Source organism: Eschrichtius robustus, chromosome 5 (assembly GCF_028021215.1).
Source record: "Eschrichtius robustus isolate mEscRob2 chromosome 5, mEscRob2.pri, whole genome shotgun sequence".
Classification (NCBI taxonomy): domain Eukaryota; kingdom Metazoa; phylum Chordata; class Mammalia; order Artiodactyla; family Eschrichtiidae; genus Eschrichtius; species Eschrichtius robustus.
The window spans coordinates 82,376,031-82,397,648 of record NC_090828.1 but is presented as its reverse complement, the minus strand read 5'-3'; the positions used below and the strand labels follow the sequence as shown (position 1 = coordinate 82,397,648).

The following is a 21,618-nucleotide window of genomic DNA, read 5'->3' as shown; positions in this document are numbered from 1 at the left end:
TATACAAAATGTCATCCTGCTTATCTCTCTAACAAGGATAAAGAAAAATAGGAAGATTTCTAAAAGAAACACATGAGCGTCATTACCATATTCACAGGAGAATGTAAAATACTGAAAACAGACCCGATGTCTCCTGACAATATTATTGTGTCCTTCATAGTGCTTCAGCTGGCTATTCTGATGTAAGGTTAAGTGTTTTTATCTATAGGCAGTTTCAATTATTAGTTTCTTAATGCCTAATATTAACTAAAAATAATTTCCCTATTTTTTCTGTGCAGTTTTTAATCTATTCCCTGCATATAATAGTAAAAGAAAAAGTCATGATGAAGTCATCTCACAAGTAAAAATCATACAAATTACATATAAATGCCTGCTCTTTTAAATTTTGACAGCCTTTATTATGTTGAACAACTTGAATGAAGTAACTGAACTGTTGGCAAGAAGTTTTAGTCTTATTATTAAATAATTGGCACCTAAGTTCCTTACTTTGTAGTTTATCAGTAAGTATATGATTAGAATACCATAAATCTTTCTTTGTGATGTAATAAGAAAAACTATTACAAAGAGAACTTTTTAAAAGATATCACATTGCATCATTACATTAATGCTGTTACTTTCATTGTGGTTATTTGTATCTCAGCTTCAACGGAATTCTCATTTGTGCAAAGATGTATTTATATAAATGAGGAATTTTCCATTATATAAACCCAAATGATTTCATACTATAACAACTCTACTGTCAGTTCAGATTCTGTCCTGGGTTGGTTGGTTGGTTGGTTGGTTGGTTTGTCTTGTAGAAGGTATTTCTTGAGGTAAACTTAATGACCAATTGAAATTCTTTTGCACACGTGTTTTTTGTTTCTGTAATATTCAAGATATGCTCTATATTAATTGAAGTGAAGGGACAAGAAAGCGGGGAATGTGGAGCTCACCCCATGGTAGCTTAGATGGACGAGGACACACGGAATAACTTTCTCAAAGTGTTTCTATTGCCAATGCTGTTAACAAACTGCCAGAAATACTTTGTTATCAATGTATCAATAATATAGCAAGATATCGGTGTTATGTTCATATTTATGGTTTTTCTAGTCTGTAAGGAGCAAATATATTCAGCTTAGAGCAAATAACTCCAAAAATCTTGATAATTTAGTTTTTGGGGGATTTTGTTTGTTTTGTTTTTGTTTTACTTCATCTTTATCCCTATGAAAGATAAATCAGCTTTTCAGGTTGCTGAGAGTTAGGTTAAAGCAAATTAAGTCTGGGAATCTGTCAATTATCTTGCTCATGACTTTTCCAAGTGTGAGTAGACTTTACTATCTGTTAGTATGAGTTAGTTTGAATTCTCCCAATCCAAATCTGTACACTAAGGATTATTTTGGAAACTAACTTTGCCAGATAAGGTAAGACACCTTCAAATAAATTCAGCCAGCATGGGTTTGATTTGTTTGTATATAACTGGTTAAACTACTACTTGAACATGTATAAGAGGCTAGCCCTCCTTCTACAGCTTCCTTTGCAATGTGCAGTTTGCTTATAATTTTTAGGTTAGTCTCCAGCTGCTCCTGCCTCAGGGTGGCATTGAGGCTGCACATTAAATTTCCCACCTGCTTCCAATCTTCTAAGCTTTATCTATGCCGTAAGACTTGTAACTATTTTTATGTTAATTATTACTCCCAAAAGTTAATTAAAGAGCTGCAACTAAAGGAAAGAACCCAACTGACTGATTGAGAGGAAGTGTTTTTAAAGTGTCTAGAGTAGAGTACTCTGATAGAATTCAGGAATTCTTGTCTTCAAGTTTAATTTTACAATTAACTGCTTCTAGGATTCACTCATACACTTTTTTTAACTGTAACACGTTAGGCAGTTTCTTTTCATAAAATTCATGAATTCTTCACATAACTAGTGATTTTGTTTTATCAAAATTACCAGACCTCCAAAAACATCTTGCTGCCCCTACCGCTAGGGTGGAACTCCAGTCTGTAATATGGGAATTATTATTCTTTGCATATCATCTGAAAAAAATTGTTAGCCCAAATAAATGAAAGAGTTAACAAAGTTGAGGATTTTAATTGTTATTTTCTACATGCGTAAGTCACTTATATGATTGTCCATAAATAAAATATGAATTGCATTTTAAAGCTGGTTTATTTATAGACACCAAACTACTACCTGTGTTTTTGTAGAAGCAGAATAGTCTACCCCTGGTAATGTAAAGCTTTGTTTATGAAGTGGAGAGTATCGTTTCTGGATAAACTTTATCAGATGGCTTAAGTGAAAGTTTTGGTAAATAGTCATAAATAAAAGATATTCTTGAATAAAAAGTTTATAATAATTTTCAAGACATAATATGCATGCAAGCTGTAAAATCAGTACATTAATGATAGAAGTCCTAAAATGCAAATTGCCCATTTTAAACTAATCCTCATTGTAAATAAACATTAGAGACTTATCCTGTCATCAGAATTAGTACCTAATTTGTAGACTTAAATTTGATCAGTATTCACATATCATACTAACTTCTGTGACCCAAAGAGTAGTAATGTTGAGAGCACTACCCAATCACCAGCCACAAGGCCTGCAAGGCACCTTTCTGCCACCTAAAACCTTATCTCCTCGAGAGTTCCCCATCCTTATAAGTACAGCTTGGATCTTCAGTAGAATTTGAGCTGGGCCACACTGATCTATCTTCAAAGAAACAAATGAATGAGGGAGGAAAAAGTGAAGCCTGTTTTTACACAGGGACAGCTTGGTTCTAGACTCCAAGATTAACGGGAAGAACTTGTTAGCTCGAATTTTTGTAAATTTAGTGACTTTCTGGTTTGACCTCCAACGTGTTCCTAAATTTCAGGTTTTCCTCACACAGCTTTAGAAGTAGATCTTCTAGTTTAAAATGATAATGATTACTTTCCTGTAGTTTTCTTGTTCCTTTCTTACCTGCTCTTTCTTAAGAATAGCATTTTTCCCATCCTTAGTCCACTCTTGGTTGTCAAAATACTTTTATTTATTTTTCTATGAAGATCTGTATTTTTCTGAGAAATATTTTGGTTCAGAAGAAAGAGTGATAGTGTTAAAGGCTATAATTTAGTAGCTAACATAATACTGACAAAGAAAATGCTTTTCCTTAGTAGGAAAATGTTTCACAGGAGAAAACCCTGTGAAGGACAGTAAGACTATAAATTATGCCGTTTTTCATATAATATGTGCAGTCAGAATTATTTCCTGATGTTTTTTTAAACTATTTTCACAGTCCCAGTGGGTCTTTGTTATCTTGCTTGGAGCAGGTTAAAACATACCTGCTTACTGACGGAACATGCAAGTGTGGCTTGGAATGTCCTCTTATTCTTCCCAAGGTAACCATTTTGCAATAGATGTAATCAGCAATTTTTCATTTTTTAGGTGTTTCATATATTTGCTTTTCTCATTTGGCATTTCATTTTTATATTACTTCTCCAATCATTTATATATTTTAAAGTCTTAAATTATATATCTTTTGCATGCATTTTGGAATGCTTAAAGATTGTGGAAAATAGTTCAAGTCCAAGAGTCATTTTCAAAGGTGACAAACCTATATTCATATTAAATATTTCATCAAAACCTCTTTTGCACCGTTTTATTAGAGCTATACGCATGCTTACTATTTAATAGTGCAGTATTTTTTTCCCTCCTGCTCAGTCTGCAATGTTATTTTTAGCACTGGTGTTGATAAATCTGCCACAAATATTTCTTAAATTACAAAGCTGAACCCTCATAGCCAAAAGTGAAACTGTTTTACTCCTTTGCAAGGTAAAAAGTAAAATCATTTTAAATGATAAAATATTTACTATAGAAACATGTCATTGTTTTCTGGATATCTATAATAGTCCCAATCACAGAACTAAAGATTAATAGACAACTTTTTCTTTTTTATTTGTGTCACCTCATTCACAAAAAAGCACTTGAAACAGCTTATAAGTATATACACAATAAATATTTTTTAAAATAGAGTAGTAGATTTTTTAAATCAGTGAAAAGGTCATATTAATATAGCAATAAAGTAAAGCCAAAGAAAAAGTTAGCATATAGCAATGTCAGATTTTAGGGTTTCTTAACCGTACTTCATCTGTTTTTGTACTGTTATAACATCAGGAAGTATCTAAAATTGGGAACATTATCAGATACTATTCCTTTCCATATATTTATCTTAGCTATCTTAGAATTAGGATAGTTTTCATTATTTACCCTGCCACTAAAAACCATGAGTTCAGCAGAAGTATTTATTCCATTATATATAAAGTTGCTTTTCTTAAATTTAAAAACTTGAGAAAGTTTTATTCAGATTTATGGGTTAATCTATGCAAAACTTTTTTTTTAACAAGGGGATCTTTTTACTTAATATTTTTACAGACATATTTTAAACAAAGGCTGTGCTTTTTCCAGGTATTTAATTTTGATCCTGGAGCTGCTGTGAAACAGAGAACTGCAGAAGATGTTAAAGCAGATGAAGATGTCACAAAGCTATGCATACATAAAAGAAAAATCATTGCAGTGGCCACACTTCATAAAAGCATGGAAGCCCCACATCCTTCTCTGGTGCTCCCCAGTCCCGGAGGAGGAACAAGTATGTAATATGGTGAAGGTTTTAGGAATTTTTCCTCCCCCACTCCTCTCCTGGAGGAGTCACTAGAAATCACTTTGCCAAGCATTTTCTGAGTCCACTTTTCAAACATGCACAACGCATTTAAAATTATGTACGTTTTATCATTTTATTGCAAATAACAAATTAGTTCTGAAAAATTCCCATGAAGTTGTCACCCAAAGTTTCCTATCCAAATCATTTAGTTAAATGAGGAAAATAAACACTGATTAGCACATACAAATGCTATGGAGGTACATAGAGCTGAGCTAACAAAAGAGAAAGTGCCATTGGTTTTTAGGAAACAAATGTAGCCTTTTTCCTAGGGCTGTATTGGAATGTGTAGTGTCAAGTGCTTAAATGCAACTAGCAATGTTATCAAGAATTGGCAGTGTTATTCTTTCAGTCATTTAATAGCTACATATTGAACACCTACTAACAAATCACCTTGCCAGGAATTTTTTATACCTCCATCCAACACATACATGCACACACGCTTGTATGCACACACGAACTTTTTAAAAATTTCAAAGCTGCAGAAAAATTACATGAACAGTTCAAGTACCCTAGATTTACCAGTTAACGTTTTGTTTCAGGAGTTGCAGATATTGTGACAATTCACCCCTAAGTATTTCAACACACATGGATGTTCTCTTATATAAACCATAGTCTAATTATCACATTCAGAAAATTTAAAACTGCTATGATAGTATTATCTCATATGCAGTCTAAATTCAGATTTCTCCAGTTGTCCTAATAATATTCTTACAGTTTTTTCAATCCAATCTTTTTAAAAATCCAGGGTGCAAAGATTGTGCAACTGCAAAGAGACATTACTTTTCTTTAATCTACATCAATTCCCCAGTCTTTTTAAATCTTTCATGGTGTTGATACTTTTGAAGAGTCTAGGCCAGTTTTATAGATGTTCCTCAATTTGGATTTGCCTGATTGCTTCCTCATATTTATATTCAGGTTAAACATAGTTTGATAGGAATACTGCATAGGTGATGTTATGTCCTAATTAGGAAGCACGTAATGGCAGTTTATCCCGTATTGATGACATTAAGTTTGATTGCTCAGTTAAAGTTATGTCCATTATTGAGGTACATTTTCCCGTTATGATTTATATGTAATTTGTGGAATTATACTTTGAGGCTGAGGAACTTCTTTTTGTAAGGGCTAGAATATGAACTCTCCAAAATATTACAATTAACTTAACAATTGAATAATTCTGGATAAAACACAGCTGAACACCAAAGCATTTGTTTATGAAAGATAAGTAGCATTGTTCTACAGAGTTCTGAAAAATAGGTATGAGGAATATAACCTGTAGTGATCAGAGAAAGCTTTATGGTAGAACTCGGATTTGAACCAGCCCTGGAAAATGGTAGGATTTAGACACATAAGGGAAATAAGAAAATTCTTGTCTAGAATGAGTATAGCATAATTAAGGAATGATGTGGAAACTAATGTGACTTGAGTGGAAAATTAAACCTGCATAGGTAAATTGAGGCCAAATTATTGATAGCTCTAGATACAAAGAGAAGCAGTTGTGACACCAAGCAAGTCATTAAAGAGTCACACTTAGAACTCATGTGAAGAGGGTAGAGAAAGACAAATTTGGCAGTTATTAGCAGAGAGCTCCTCTCCAATAACCCTCTAACCTTTAAACTTTAACAGGAATGATCAGCAAAAATTGCTCCACTAAGGTATGTAAGAAAAAAATATATTTTAGTGAATTTTTCTTTTTCTTTAATGAGCTATGTTTTTGAAATTAAAAGATATTGCAACAACTTAAAGACATTTAACAGTAATAAATTATTTAAAATTTATCATTATCCTGCCACCTTGATGTAAATATGTTTTCATTTTTGCATCTTAACCTTACACATGTGTTTGCACATGCTCATATCTGCTGCCATTCTCACTTCACATCATATCAAACCATTTCAGCTCTGTCTACAGAGTCTGCCTTGTTTCCTTTTTAATGATTGGAGCAGAATCTTGGTCTAGGTCCTTTGTCCTACTCTATACATACAAGTTTCATTATTGAAATTAAAGGTAAATATTTAACTAGTATAGGTATAAGAGGTATATCTCCATCCCCTTTTAAAATGATATACTTTATTGGATTAATTTCTACTCTTTTACCAACTTCAGACATAGCATTTATTTCAATTTTCTAATTTTAAATTATATTAAAAGGTTGGGATTTAAATAAAGATTAAGAAGACTCATGTAATAGTTTTCACCTCTCTTTATTTTACATGCATAAACATACAACACCTCTTTCGAAAGGTCTATTTAATATACACAAAAGCACTTGATGAGTACCTAGCATTTACATTTGCCAACTCTTATAATACGTTAGTTCCTAACTGCAACATAAGAGCAGTATGACTTCTGTTTGTTTATCTGTTTGGTATTCCTTTTATTTTAAAGATGGTAACTATTTTTCCCCAGTATGGAAGAAATCCTTTCTAAACGACAGCTACTTTCTAAATTCTGTTGAATGTAAAAATGCCAATGTCTATATTTTTAATCATTGAATTGTAGATAGCTATATAAATGAACAAGAAAAGACACAACTTGGTGGTGGTTTTATTACTCAAGAGGACGCAGTCAATCCTGTAATAATGTTAGTGATGTTAATACAGACAACTGTGTTCTCACTATATGCCAAGCTCAGTGCCCCAAATATTTTTCATATATTATTTCCTTGATTACAAACTTTAAAAATCTTTCTTTAACAAGAAAATGAATTCAGTTGAGTTTATCTGCTGCAATTTTCTTTTATGATTGGTTCTCAACTTTTCATATACTGTATTATGTACAGAAATCACTCTATCAAAGAGTCTCTACCATGCCAGAAACAGAAAGCCCACATTTCCCAAGAAAAATATACGTTCACTACATTCTCTTACTTTTTGATTGTACCCTACCAAGACTTCTGTTTATCCCAGGTTGAGAACCACTGACTTAGAAATTGTTGTGTTATGATTTGACCTGTATACTACTCAGCAGGTAGGAGAAGTTTATTTATCTTAAATGTGTAATTACCCATTTAAGTAAATATACCTCTGATTGCAAATGAATCCAAGTATACTTGCTGATATGCTGTAAGTCTAAGAATTGGGATGGCCAATGTATAGTATGAATAGTACCACTCTCATCTCCTGTGCTTCTAATAGACTCATTGGCATTTTCTCATGGAGTCCAGCTCGAGCTCAGCACCCTTTTCAACATAGCTCTCTAAGCAGCCACCACCAGTTGATGGGAACTGGTATATGAAACTAATTTTATTTGCCATCCCTGTTTTAGAAGTCACAACCTTATAAAATAGTTAAACTTCCTTAGGGGCTAAAAAACCTTAAACCTAGAATTCTGACATGATCAAATGAAAATTCTGTATGATGAACCAGGTTGCTTTTGTTGCCTGTATTCTGTCTGATCTCTGAAAGAACTGAAGGGATTCCAAAAAGCCAGTGAGGGAGCAATGCACTCTGTAAAAAGAGAATACTCAATTGGAGCCCAGTACTGAAGATTTTTGCACTCTGATTAAATTTTGCATAAGAATTCTATCCTAATAAAAGAATTGCAGTCTTTTACCTAATTTGGTTGACTGAGGCTGGTTTTACAACAATGACTAATTAATGGCAAAGAATTTGAAGTGTTAATGTATTACAAACTTGATATGAAGTTTAGCATGATTGTTTAACTTCACTGTATTTACTGTTGTTATCACTCCCTTTGTAAAAGATTCAGAATCTTATTTACTTAATTCACAAAAATTAAGACTCTGTTACTCTCACAGTGAAAATGTTGGGATGAGGAAGAGTTTTTGTAGCTGTCCCGAGGAGGTTTTAGAAAGGTTATAGAAACCTTTATCGGGCAACAAATTTTCTGGTGAAAGTGGCAATTCATTTAAATCACTCAAGAAAATATTATGCCACACAGATTACCATTTTCTACTGTAACTGTGTTCTTAAAAAATACAAATCCAAAAAATAATACCATCATCATTTCCATCTGGGCTGTCATTCTTGATGTTGCATATTATAAATATTATTAGAATGGCTAATGTCAGTATGTACGGATTCAGATCCACATCCTTTCTCAACAGACATGAGGTAAACAAACATAATGAACAGTTATTGAGAACCTTTGGTCAACTAAGGGAGAATAATGTGCATTTTTTACAATCAAAATTTATTGTAGAGTACAGAACTTTGTTTTAATTGCAAAGAGTCACAGCTTCTGTTTGCAGATTTCTTTTTTCAGATGCCCTCCCTTCCTCATTTCCTTCCCTCCCTCCATCCTAACACAAAAGAATTGAGACTACTAACAGATTTTTTTTTCTCTCTTTCACATCAGATGCAACTCCAGTAGTACCTTCACGGGCAGCAACTCCAAGATCTGTAAGAAATAAGTCTCATGAAGGAATTACAAATTCTGTAATGCCTGAATGTAAGAATCCTTTCAAATTAATGATTGGATCATCAAATGCCATGGGAAGGCTATATGTACAAGAACTGCCTGGAAGCCAGCAACAAGAACTCCACCCTGTCTACCCCCGGCAGAGATTGGGCAGCAGTGAACACGGACAGAAATCTCCATTCCGTGGCAGCCATGGAGGCCTGCCCAGCCCAGCGTCGTCAGGTTCCCAGATATATGGAGATGGCTCAATCTCTCCAAGGACTGACCCACTTGGAAGCCCTGATGTTTTCACAAGAAATAATCCTGGTTTTCATGGAGCTCCCAATTCTAGTCCTATTCACCTGAATAGGACTCCTCTTTCTCCACCTTCAGTAATGCTACACGGTTCTCCTGTACAGTCATCCTGTGCAATGGCTGGAAGGACTAATATACCTCTTTCCCCAACCTTGACTACAAAGAGTCCAGTAATGAAAAAACCAATGTGTAGTTTTTCAACTAATATGGAAATACCACGAGCAATGTTCCATCACAAACCACCCCAAGGCCCACCTCCCCCTCCTCCACCTTCTTGTGCTCTTCAGAAAAAGCCATTAACATCTGAGAAAGATCCACTTGGCATTCTTGACCCTATTCCTAGTAAACCGGTGAATCAGAACCCTGTTATCATTAATCCAACTAGTTTCCATTCAAATGTCCACTCTCAGGTACCTGTGATGAATGTAAGCATGCCTCCTGCTGTCGTTCCTTTGCCAAGTAATCTCCCTTTGCCAACCGTAAAACCTGGCCACATGAATCATGGGAGTCATGTACAAAGAGTTCAGCATTCAGCTTCAACCTCCCTGTCCCCTTCTCCAGTGACATCCCCAGTGCACATGATGGGGACTGGAATTGGAAGGATTGAGGCGTCGCCCCAAAGATCACGCTCATCTTCCACATCATCAGATCACGGAAATTTCATGATGCCACCTCTAGGACCCCAGGCCACTTGTAGTGGTATTAAGGTTCCACCCAGGTCACCAAGGTCAACAATAGGGTCCCCAAGGCCATCAATGCCATCAAGCCCTTCTACCAAGTCCGATGGACATCATCAGTACAAGGATATCCCTAACCCATTAATTGCTGGAATGAGTAATGTACTAAATACCCCAAGCAGTGCAGCTTTTCCTAGTGCATCTGCCGGAAGCGGTTCTGTAAAGAGTCAGCCTGGTTTGCTGGGAATGCCTTTAAATCAGATCTTGAACCAGCACAATGCTGCCTCCTTTCCAGCAAGTAGTTTACTCTCAGCAGCAGCCAAAGCACAGCTAGCAAATCAAAACAAACTTGCTGGTAACAACAGTAGCAGCAGTAGCAATTCTGGAGCTGTTGCTGGCAGTGGCAACACTGAAGGACATAGCACTTTAAACACCATGTTCCCTCCTGCTGCCAACATGCTTCTCCCAACAGGTGAAGGGCAAAGTGGTCGAGCAGCACTAAGAGATAAGCTGATGTCTCAGCAAAAAGACTCACTGCGGAAAAGAAAACAGCCACCTACCACAGTGTTGAGTTTGCTCAGACAGTCTCAAATGGATAGTTCTGCAGTTCCTAAACCTGGACCCGACTTGCTAAGGAAGCAGGGTCAGGGGTCGTTTCCCATCAGTTCAATGTCTCAGTTACTACAGTCTATGAGTTGTCAAAGCTCTCACTTGAGTAGCAATAGTAGCCCGGGTTGTGGGCGCTCAAATACTGCTTTGCCTTGCTCTGCTAACCAGCTGCATTTTACAGACCCCAGTGTGAACTCCAGTGGTCTTCAGAATCCACTGACGCAGGACGTACCTTTAAGAGGGGAAGCTGTGCACTGCCACAATGCAAACACTAACTTTGTTCACAGTAACAGTCCAGTCCCAAACCACCATCTTGCAGGTTTAATAAATCAGATTCAGGCTAGCGGGAACTGTGGGATGCTCAGTCAGTCGGGCATGGCCTTAGGAAATTCATTACATCCCAATCCACCTCAGTCAAGAATTTCAACGTCCTCCACTCCAGTGATACCAAACAGCATTGTTAGCAGCTATAATCAAACAAGTTCTGAAGCAGGTATGGTTTTATTAGAAAAAAGTACCCAAAGGTACTAAACTTTTATACGTTTTTTTTAAAATTTATACCAAAATATTTATTATGATAAGAAATGATCCTTTCCCCATTGTGAAATTCTCATCATTTCTTTAGTATTTATAATTTTATTTACAGAATGCTAGGGATTTGTCTCTTAGAAAAAATAACAGCCAAGAGGATTCCATGTGTTTCCGTTATTTGTTGTCAACCTGTGTCATTTTGAATTTTGTTCGACTTTCAGTTGGTTCTATAACCATTGGACTCGAAACTACAAAAGAAGCCATAGAAGGCAGGATTTCCTGGTTCATGAGACATGTACTTGGTCTATGCCAATATAAAAGCTGTTTCCCCTAGCTCTTGTTTGTGTTCAGGTAAATGAAGCTCATTTGGAAAACCCAAAAATAAAGGCAGAAATACATGGATTTTTTGTTCTTTCTGCTGACCAGAAATAGGTGAATGGATAGGAAAAGGTAACTAGAAGTTGTATGAAGTAGAAAGCTGTCTTCTAATGTGTTTTCTTATCCTAGTTTGCTATCCTTTATTATTATTTGTTTGAAAAAATTCATAAATGGATATTGGCTACTCCCTTTTTTAAAAAGGTAATAATTTAAGTTTTCCAATAAAAAAGGCTTGAAAACCTGATTTCTAGGATTTTTGATCTTGAAATTATTTTACAGTCTTCTTGGAGAACTAAACCATTGTTTTTACCATTGACATTATGGTATCTCTTTATCCGCTATTAATGAAGGAGACAAATTTATTTAAAAGTAGACACATTAGAAAGAACTATATTTTATTTCAGTAGAGTCCTCAGAAATTGTTACAAAAAACCGTAAGGAAGCACTATAGAGATAAAATCATTGAGACATCAGAAAATTTGACCATAAAAATAATAGAAAGAATACCCAAAACCCAACAATAACGATTTGAGAGATTGGTTGGAAATGACAGGGAGGAAATAAAAGATGATTGTAGAGACAATATTATTCAGCTATGAAAACAGTGGGCTTTTAAAACCAGATTGCTACTGGAAGTGGGAAAACTGCTGAGGCTTTTAATAATCTATTGTCTAGATATATATAGACTATGTTATACCGCCATGCTGGAAAGGCGTTACGACCTACATGTCTTTGTTGCTGATAGTAAAATCAAGTGTTTTCCTTCCTGGTGTCACTACTTTTACCTGCCATTCTCCACAACTTGTGTTATGTGTTATGTTTTGATGTCAGTATTTAATGAAGAACTGTTCATTGACCTCTTCTGTTAAAAAGAATATAAGGTGAAGATGATAATTGAAATGATTAGTGCCTTCTTGATATTCTTAGTCTAAGGAATCTCATGAAACTATTTTTTACGTGTTTAACAGGATTCTTATTCCAAAGGGGCTTCCAGCTTTTCAATGACTCATATTCCTTTTTAGATAATCCCAAACAAATGAAAATTTAATCTTATGCATTTAGCAGATTAAGGTTACATAAAATCAGTAACTCTTTAAAAATACACTATATTTATTAAGCATACCTTCAATCATTTAGATGAGGCATTGTTGGTCTCATTGTATTATATCTTTCCATTTTGATACCCCTTACCTCAACTTACTTTGTTTCAGGTCTAAGTTCATATTGCAAAGTGTACGTATTTTATTAATGACGTATTTTAATTTATCTATAATGGAAAAGACCAACATTTATTTATATTCTTGTTTCTTCTGACTGTCAAGTTTCGACTTATTTTATATAGTCTTAGACACGTATTTTCTCGTTCCGTGCATCTCTGTAAAACATCAGATCTGGATTGCCTGTGCTGGGAGTGTCAAAACACACATGTTGAAAATTTACTAATATAAGTAAAGTGTTAGCATATAAATAGCTAAAAGGGACGAGAATAAATGTCTAGTAATGATATGGATGTGACCAATCATGTGTAAGCTAACAGAAAGCATATCCCTGATAAAAATCTAGGTCAATAAGAACTTTTTAAAGTAGTAAACCTAATAAAATTAAATACTGCTTAATGTACATAGCTCTGATGTGCAGCTGGTAATAAAAATGGGTAGATTTACTAATTAATATAATTCTTTTGATGAGCTGAATATTGAAGAGGTCTCTAATATCATGTTTCTTTTAGATACACAGTGAACTGTGTCAACTGAATGTACTGTTATTATAACTGCTTAGCCTGAATGTTTATTTTCACTGACATTTATTCATCCATCAAATAAACACCAAAGCTGGGCTTTCAGAGTGAGACAGCTGATGGCAGTCACAGCTATCCCTTTAAGTTTTGCTGAGTATTCCTAGCATACTAGTAAGACATTAGAAGAAAACCACATTTTATTCTTAGAATGTTGCTTTTAGCTGTCATTGAGTACCTATGATGTGCCAGGTGATTTGCCTGTATTATTTCTAATTTGTGCAGTTTTCCAAAGTATAAGGTAATCTTGTCCTCGTTTTACAGATGAGTACATTGGGCCTCAGAGAACTTGAATAACTGTCCAAGGTCGTACATAATTGAATTAGGATTTGAACTCGGGTTCATCTGATTCTAAAATCCATTTTCTTCCCAGCTGCATAAGTTCTTCATTTGAAACATCTAGTTGTGAAAAATACTGTTTTCACTTTCAAGTCTTTAAAAATATCCAACAGATAGTGAATCAAAGCATATCAATGCATGTTAGGAACCACGTTTGTAAACTTTTGATGCACTTTGAGACAGAAGTCAGTAATTTTGCCTTCTCTATTTGGACTCTAATATCCTAGTGTACAATAATTAGGATGTTTGTGCCAATGCAGATGAAATGTCCACAGTATCAAAAGAACTACCCCTCATTTGTGAATCACATTTGGTAACCTTTATTTGAATGAATTTGTATCACCTCACTCAGATAAAAATGGGTGTCCCTAGTGGGTGATGTGTCAATAGGCCTTTGAAGAAGGCAGCTCTGCAGACGCTAGCCCTGCCATTCCAGGTGTGATAGCACTGTGAGGGTGAAAGAGACCCACAGGTAACATGGCCCAACTCTTCCTTGTGGTAATGGAGCATGAACAGAACTCAGGTGACCTCCTGCTCAATCCAGTGCCTTTTTTCCCCACTCTCCTAAGCCGCAGCTCAAAAATGTTACAGTAAGACCTTACTTAAGACCAGAAATCACTCTGAAAACATTTAATTCGATTGGCTATTTGTTTTCAAAAACTTCTTTTAAAGAAAGTTTTTCTATCATAAGCAACCCAAATATTCATTTTTTAGGCCTATATGTGAATACCAGTCCATATTTTAAAAGTATTAAAACTCATATATGAGAATCGGAGGCAAAGTAGTAAAAAAAAAAAAAAAAAAAATCGGATTAAAGATACGAAATGCTTAGAAAACATTTCTAAAACTTAAGAATATACAAGGTTTTACTAATTCTATTTGGTGTTTTGAAATTGCCTTTCCACTAAAGCTTTCTAAACACTTTGCATTGTAAAGTTTACAGGTTTCTATTAGCTTTTTGGATATGAAATTACAAGTGAAGTTTAATATTTCCATGTAACAGATTTAGAAAATGACCAGTAGGATACTTGGTGACATTCCTCAAGTTGTAAAGCAAAGCTCTGGTGGATCTGGCAACCAAACCCCAATCAGTTCCTGATTCTCAGTCCAAACACTCAAACTGCTGAATGCAGGTATGTTCTGAAATCCATCACTCGTGTACATATAAAGCAACTTTCAGTTTATGAAGTGAGATAAGTTTCAACACTTAAGTGGTTCCAGCACGTGTCCTGTGGTGTTTTGGTTTAGGGAGGAATTCAAAATCAAGTACCCCTGACTGACAAATTTCATCAGGTCCATGCCTCTTTGGGCCTCTGACTGCTGCCCACCTGTTTACCATAGAACAAAAACACACATACCAGTAACCCGGGCCTCTGCAGAGGACCCAGCCCTGCCAGTGTCCACATGACAACCCATCCTTCCATGGCCCTGTGGGTTTTCACAATTTTCAAAGAAGCAAAAAGATTTAGACTATTCTGCTAACCAACTTAATAACTGAACCTTACTTCCCTCCTATATGATAAAGTCATTAAATATAACTTTTTCACTTTAAAATGCCTTTTATATTCTCATTTTTTTTTCTAATAAAAAACATTTAATCAACTCTTCTAAAACACATGAAAATGTAGTCCTGTGAAAGGGCAGAGTATGAGTTTGTACCAAAAGAGAAAATAATTCAATCATTTATTTGCCTTAACTCTTAAAGATATACATTGACTAACAAGAATATAAATAAACCTATGAATAAATATTTGCTTGTGAATATTTATATATATATATATTTTTTAACTCTGGAAAAGAAAGTGTTTTTTTCAGCACAAAATACATCTGATTGAAACTCAGTGCAGCCACTAATATGGTAGGTATAAGAAAATTAGAGATCACAAAAGAATGCTTTGGATAAAATATTGCAAAGTGCAAGCTTGGTTTTTTGTTCTATGTATTTATTTATTCTCAGAGCATGCCAGTAAAGAAAATAAAGGGAAATTGTCATTCCCTTCATTTGAGGTTATAGTTGCAAAAAGATTATGGGATAAAAATACTCCAGGATGGATTGTTCTATGTTAGCTGTCTCAGGATATGGGACGTTTGTGTGGAAATAAGCCTCTAGTCTTTTATAGACTTATGTAGAATGAAAAAAGGCAGAGACTCCTTTAAGGTTGTGACTGAATTAATGATAATTGCTATTGAAAGTATTTCCACCCAAGTTTTTAAATGCCTAGATTTTACGCCTCACCTGATTGATGCATAGGCTTCTAGGTTGAAAGTTGCCCTCTGCTCTTGTTTTTTAACCAAATCTATATTAAAATCTTGATTATGTGATAAAAATCTATGTCTATTCTTTTAGTTAAATTTTTGCAAAATGAGCCATTTCTTCTTTGCTGTAAGTTATTTTTACAACAGACAATGTCTTGCTGTTTAAGGTTTCCTAATATCAGGGTTACACCACTTGCTTTGTTTACATATTCCAGGTTTAATGTTTCCTTGTGTACAAAAAGAGGAGTTAAAATATGTTCGAATTTAGACACTGAGTCTATGTAATCAAAGGTGATAACAACTCAGAGTGGTGTGATATGTTTGCTGATTCAATGATCTATTTTGTACCTTTCAAGAAATAAATTGTCCCAGTGTGCAAATTGGGAGAATTTTATTCTATTGCAACACACTAAGCTCACTTATAAAATCACTAGAAATCCTTCAATTCTCAAGGGGATGCCTAAGCTATTATTTACTAAAATCAAGTGGTCTAAGAACATTGAAGCAGCTTCTAAAAGTACCTAAATTCTAGGCAGTAATGTTAACTCTACAAAGACTTGACTCATTAAAAATAATGCTTAAACATTTTCCTAGTGTCATCAAAATAGATTTCACTTCCATGTGCATGGAGTACTAAATAAATCATAAACTTCCTACCTTCAAGGAACTTATATCAAACAACATTAATGCTAACAAAGCAAAGAGTAGAGTAAAAATTATTTTCTAAGAATTATACTTCTTGCAAAGTCAAAGTAACAACTCACATTTTTACAGATTAGGAATGAAACTAGACAAACAGAAGGCTGAAGGAGTTGCTGAGATACTCCTGGGGTAGGAGCTAGTCCAGGGAAATTCTAAATATCTATCCAAGACCCATGGGTACAGGTATAAGAAGGAGTAGTATTTATCACAAATGCCCCAAAGCGGAGCTCCTGTGCTGCACAACTCCACAGGGATACCTCTCACATGAGAGTCTGATAAACATGCTTCCTGGAGCACAACTCCATAGACCATCCCCCACAGAGTTGAGCAACTGAGAGGCCTGATCCTAAAGCAGTGTTTTTCAAACTTTTTTTTACTTTTAACCACAGCAAGAAATTAACTTGCATTCCATTTCACTAGAGATATGTTTTTAATGTACAGCAAAAGTTTCCTGAAAAAACCACTCTTGTGTGATGCACTCTGACATTTTAGATCCCATTCTATCTTATCCTATCTTATTCTATTTCTTTTTTTTAAGACAGTCATGATCTACCGAAATGATTTCATCACCCACCAGCAGAACATGACCCAGCGCTCACATGTATAAGTTAACAGAAACAGTTTCCACAAAATAGTATCCTAGCTATGCAATGTACTCTTTTTTTTTTTCTTTTCTATTTCATTTATCAAAATCTACTGGTTTGGGGGCATACTAAGTCGATTTTACAGTCTTAAATAGGTCTAAGCACTGTCTTAGAATATTCATGAGGTAATTAACTCAGCAAATATTTCTTGTAATACCTAGTATGTGCTCTGCACTGTTTGGCACTGAAAATAAAATAGTACACAATGGAAGGATACAAAGTTAACTATTCATAATCTAGAATCTCTAATTGCTCTGCTCATTAAACAAAATGAGATAAACTTCCAGTTGGTATATTGATGGCTATTAGAGCATTTTAACTGTTATTCTAGCATATTGAGAGAACAGAAATCCTACCAAGCAAGAGACTTAACCTCTTCTCTCAGTATTTGCTTCCTTAAAATAAATATTAAGAAAAATGTGATAAAAAGCATTTGTAAAAAAAAAAAAAAAACCCAAAAATCTTTGTTACTTGAGAAACAGTGAAAAATCTCAAGCAATTTTTTTCATTTCAACAGTTTTCAGAGTAATTCTATGTGTTAATAAAGGAAGCAGAAATGATCAGTAGTAAAACACCCTTTTTTTTGTCTGACCCCATTACCACCCGAAGACTGGCCTCACCGCCTGAACACGGTCATAATCACTCAGACCTCATATTCCAAGATTCAAGCTACATTTCCTTCCACTGTTCTTTCCTCTTCCTTAAGAGGTTGGCCCTGTTGAGGGTGGAGAGTATTTCCTCAGATACTGCCACTGATCCCTTTCCCCTCTTCCTTTTCTCCTAAGTTGTGTTGGTTTTGGGTCCCTCCCTCCCTTCCTTATGGAGAACAAATAGACACTAGTCCCTAGGGCTTCCTGCCTACTTCTGGTAAAGGAATGCTAGGAATTTACATCAGGATCCAAAGCACAAAGATAGAGATTGGTATGTTTTTGTAAATACATGTTACCATGTCATTACTAAGGCTTGGGAAAATAATACCTTGTTGGAAGATCTAGACTTCTCATAAAAGTTATCTTTCAATTTTTTAAATCCTTTAAATATAGAAGAGAAAAATTTTACTATTTCCATGGGATTGAAAAGTGAATTATATTTATTAGACTCACTAGGGCATGATATTTTCTCTTGTCTCTAGAAGCATTCGTTTTTATTAAGGATTATCATTGACCCTGTTTGCAATTAAAGTACACTTGTCAAAGCAAATGATAGAGGTCAAATAGTGAAGGAGTGTGTTCCATATGATGTATTTCTTAGGTTCTTGAATTTATGGATAAAAACCAGTATTTGGGCATATCAATTAAGAAAAAGTTTTCTAGCATTAAGTAGTATTTATTCAAAATTGGAGCTATAGATCAAACTGGTAAAATGACATTTTAAAAGCGCCCATTGGTCCATTTGGAACGAGCTTTATGCCCTCTCTTGTACACATACAAAACCATGTACAACAATATTATTAATACTTAAGGGCCAACCGTGAGAGAGTTTAGCATGATATGAACAATGACTCTTCTCAAAGAATACTGGTGACGAAGAAGAGAAATAACTCTAAAGAAGTAGACATTACCTTTGTTTTGAAAAGCAGTGTTTAAAAAATGAGGCAAATAAAACACCTCAAGAATGAAATTATTAGTAATAGGAAAATATCCTTTAAAAAATCCTAAAAAAAATTACTGATGCTATTTCTGTATACACACACATATACAGACACACACACACACACACATCATAAATTATATGTGTGTGTAAAGAATACTGTTTATATCTGGAAAAAGCTACCACTGTTGTTTCCTAATTGTACTGGACTATCTCAGTGTCTGATTGGGTGTCTAGGCATGTGATCTCACACCAGGAAAGTTCATTTGGATGGCTTTCCAGTCTTATTTCCTACTTCTTTAAAAGTAACAGAAACAATGAGAAAAAAGTTATGCCAGTTCATGGTGCTGCTGGCTGGTGTGAAATAATAATTTTTTCTAATTAAAGGACTTCTCCAACTTACTAACTTGTTCGAGGCTCCCAGCTGCCTTTTAGTTATTTAACTGCTAAATGTTTAGTGAATAGTTTGCTATTTTAAAAACTCTTTTAAAAAAAACTGTCTCCCTCATTAGATTAAGCTCAAAACATCTTAGCTGCCAAAAGAAAAATCAGCTTTAAGAAGACTTTTCCCCCACATGCTCCAACAGACCATAGGTTTTTATGCAGAACTATGAAGTAAGTTCACCAGAGAATGCCTGTTCAAGATTAAATGGTTCAGAAATAAGCAATTTCCAATTTCCCTCCTGCTATAAAAATTCAGGATCCTCTTTCAATGACCCCAAGCGTTAATGAGTTGACTTTAAGAATTTAGAGTACTTTGGGATGGACGTCTTCCTCCATAAGATTATTTTAACTCCCCAGCACACCTGGGAGTCTTCTACAGTAACTTGACATCTTTCAGCCATCTCCTTTCCAGCATCCCTTATCTCCTGGCATTGGACCAATCATACTCTACAGAGTCAGTTTTCACTTTTCTCCACAAATGGGTGGTACTCTCTCCTTCTCCACATACACACTTGCCACACACACACACAGCATCAAGTGATGTGATTCCTAGAAGTTGAATGCAAGTCTTACGATCTTAATAGATTGATTCAACCAACATTTTTTGAATGCCAACCATGTGTTAGAGACTCTTAGGTCTTGGAAATACAGAGGGAAATAAGAAGTGATCCTTGCCTTTAATGGTTTAGAAAGATGATTTTAAATTTCTTCACTGCTTGTCTAAGGCAGCAGGTTTAACCATGGGTGGGAGGGCTTGGGTGTGTAGGAAAGCAGCATACAATATTTTCAGTCATATTTCTTTGTTCTGAGGATACATAGAACTCTATTACCCTCCATACACTTTATTATCTCCTTGCCTTTTTAAAAAATTACTTTGCTTCTACTTAGAAGCCTTTTCTATCTCCTTTTCCACTCTCAAATCCCAGATCAAATGTTACCACTTGCTTAGTTTTTCCTGACACCTTCAGTTTTACAATTGTCCCCTTGTTATATACCTGCTTTTGTTCCTGGCATATTGCCTTGTAGTTATACTGGATATATGAAAAGAGCTTTAAAATTTCCTGGTTTGTAATCAGCTCTCAAAAAATGTATATTTGAGACAGGGAGATCTGTGTGTTTATCACATTGCCTAAGCTCTGAGTTCCTTAAAGGGCAGGGTGTTGTGTTGTTGTTGTTGTTGTTTATTTGTTTGTATCACCATTTCTACCCTTTTGTTCAGTAGAGTGTACTTGATTGTTGAACTGGTGTGTTGAAAATTAGAGAAAATAAAAAATATGCCTGATCCACATATTACCTTAAGAAGCTTGTGGTATTCACCCCCTTCTTGTTTGTAATGCAAAAATACACCCAGAGTAGCTATATTTTCTTTATTGTCATTCCTCGAGAATATTTAGATGGATAATTTTTAGAATAATGTCCCCAAATGACTACTTTCATGAATCCTCAATATGGATGTTTCTCTCTTACAAAATAAAGATAAAAGAATAATAACCTCTACAGAAATCCTTCATCTACAAAGCCTTGTCATATACACACTAGAGTATTTTGAAAATGTACTCTGACTGTGATTAGAGGAATGGGTGATCTGTACCTTTAAATATGCCGTTATTATTTAACAGATAGGGAAAAAAGCCATAGATAGTGATTACTAGTAAATAAGAGTTTTTATTAGCTTGTTTAAAAAGATGGATTCCAAACGCAAATAAAGCACAGTACCTATTTAACAGAAATAGCAGAAAGATTTAAGAAGCAATGAAATGTTTAAGGTGTTGATTGTTTTATTATGAATCTGAATTAATATTTAAAGAATTGTATACCATATTCCTACTTCGGCATTTTATCTCCTTTAAATGAAACACTGAGAGCTTAAAAAAAAAAAAAAGACCACAACAGCTAGGAAAAATTGCAAAGTCGTGCTATAGAGATATATATGTTGGATATGCTGATTTATACTTACTACTATTACCATGTCATCACAACTAACTGCAGCTACTAATGTCAATAATAATGATGACAATGATAACTCCTTTTATTTGTATACTTTTACACATTGCAAGCCTTTCACTTACCTATTTTTGAGTCTCACAACAATCATGCCAATGAGTTTCCTTAGGAAAAATTCAAAGGTAGGAAAGTTTCATATGCAGGAAGATGTCCATCCGTGTGTTATATATAGTGATGAAAAAATCAAAATATAAATGCCAAACTTTATTGGATCAATAAATATGATCAATCCATATGCTACATGGTTAAAAATATTAGTATGGAGTTTTTATGTCAGAAAGGAAAAATTCTTGTGTTAGTCTGTTA

General features: G+C 34.8%; 1 protein-coding gene across 11 annotated transcripts in view; it reads left to right on the top strand.

Annotated features, from left to right (window-relative positions):
- Positions 1–21,618, top strand: part of MBD5 (methyl-CpG binding domain protein 5) — a 410,838-nt gene that overhangs the window by 357,199 nt on the left and 32,021 nt on the right. For all 11 annotated transcript variants that reach the window (XM_068545149.1, XM_068545154.1, XM_068545152.1 and 8 more), the window contains 3 exons: positions 3,248–3,350; positions 4,417–4,597; positions 8,987–11,122. In XM_068545149.1, coding sequence (XP_068401250.1) covers positions 3,248–3,350; positions 4,417–4,597; positions 8,987–11,122 — 2,420 coding nt within the window. The remainder of the gene's footprint in view (positions 1–3,247; positions 3,351–4,416; positions 4,598–8,986; positions 11,123–21,618) is intronic.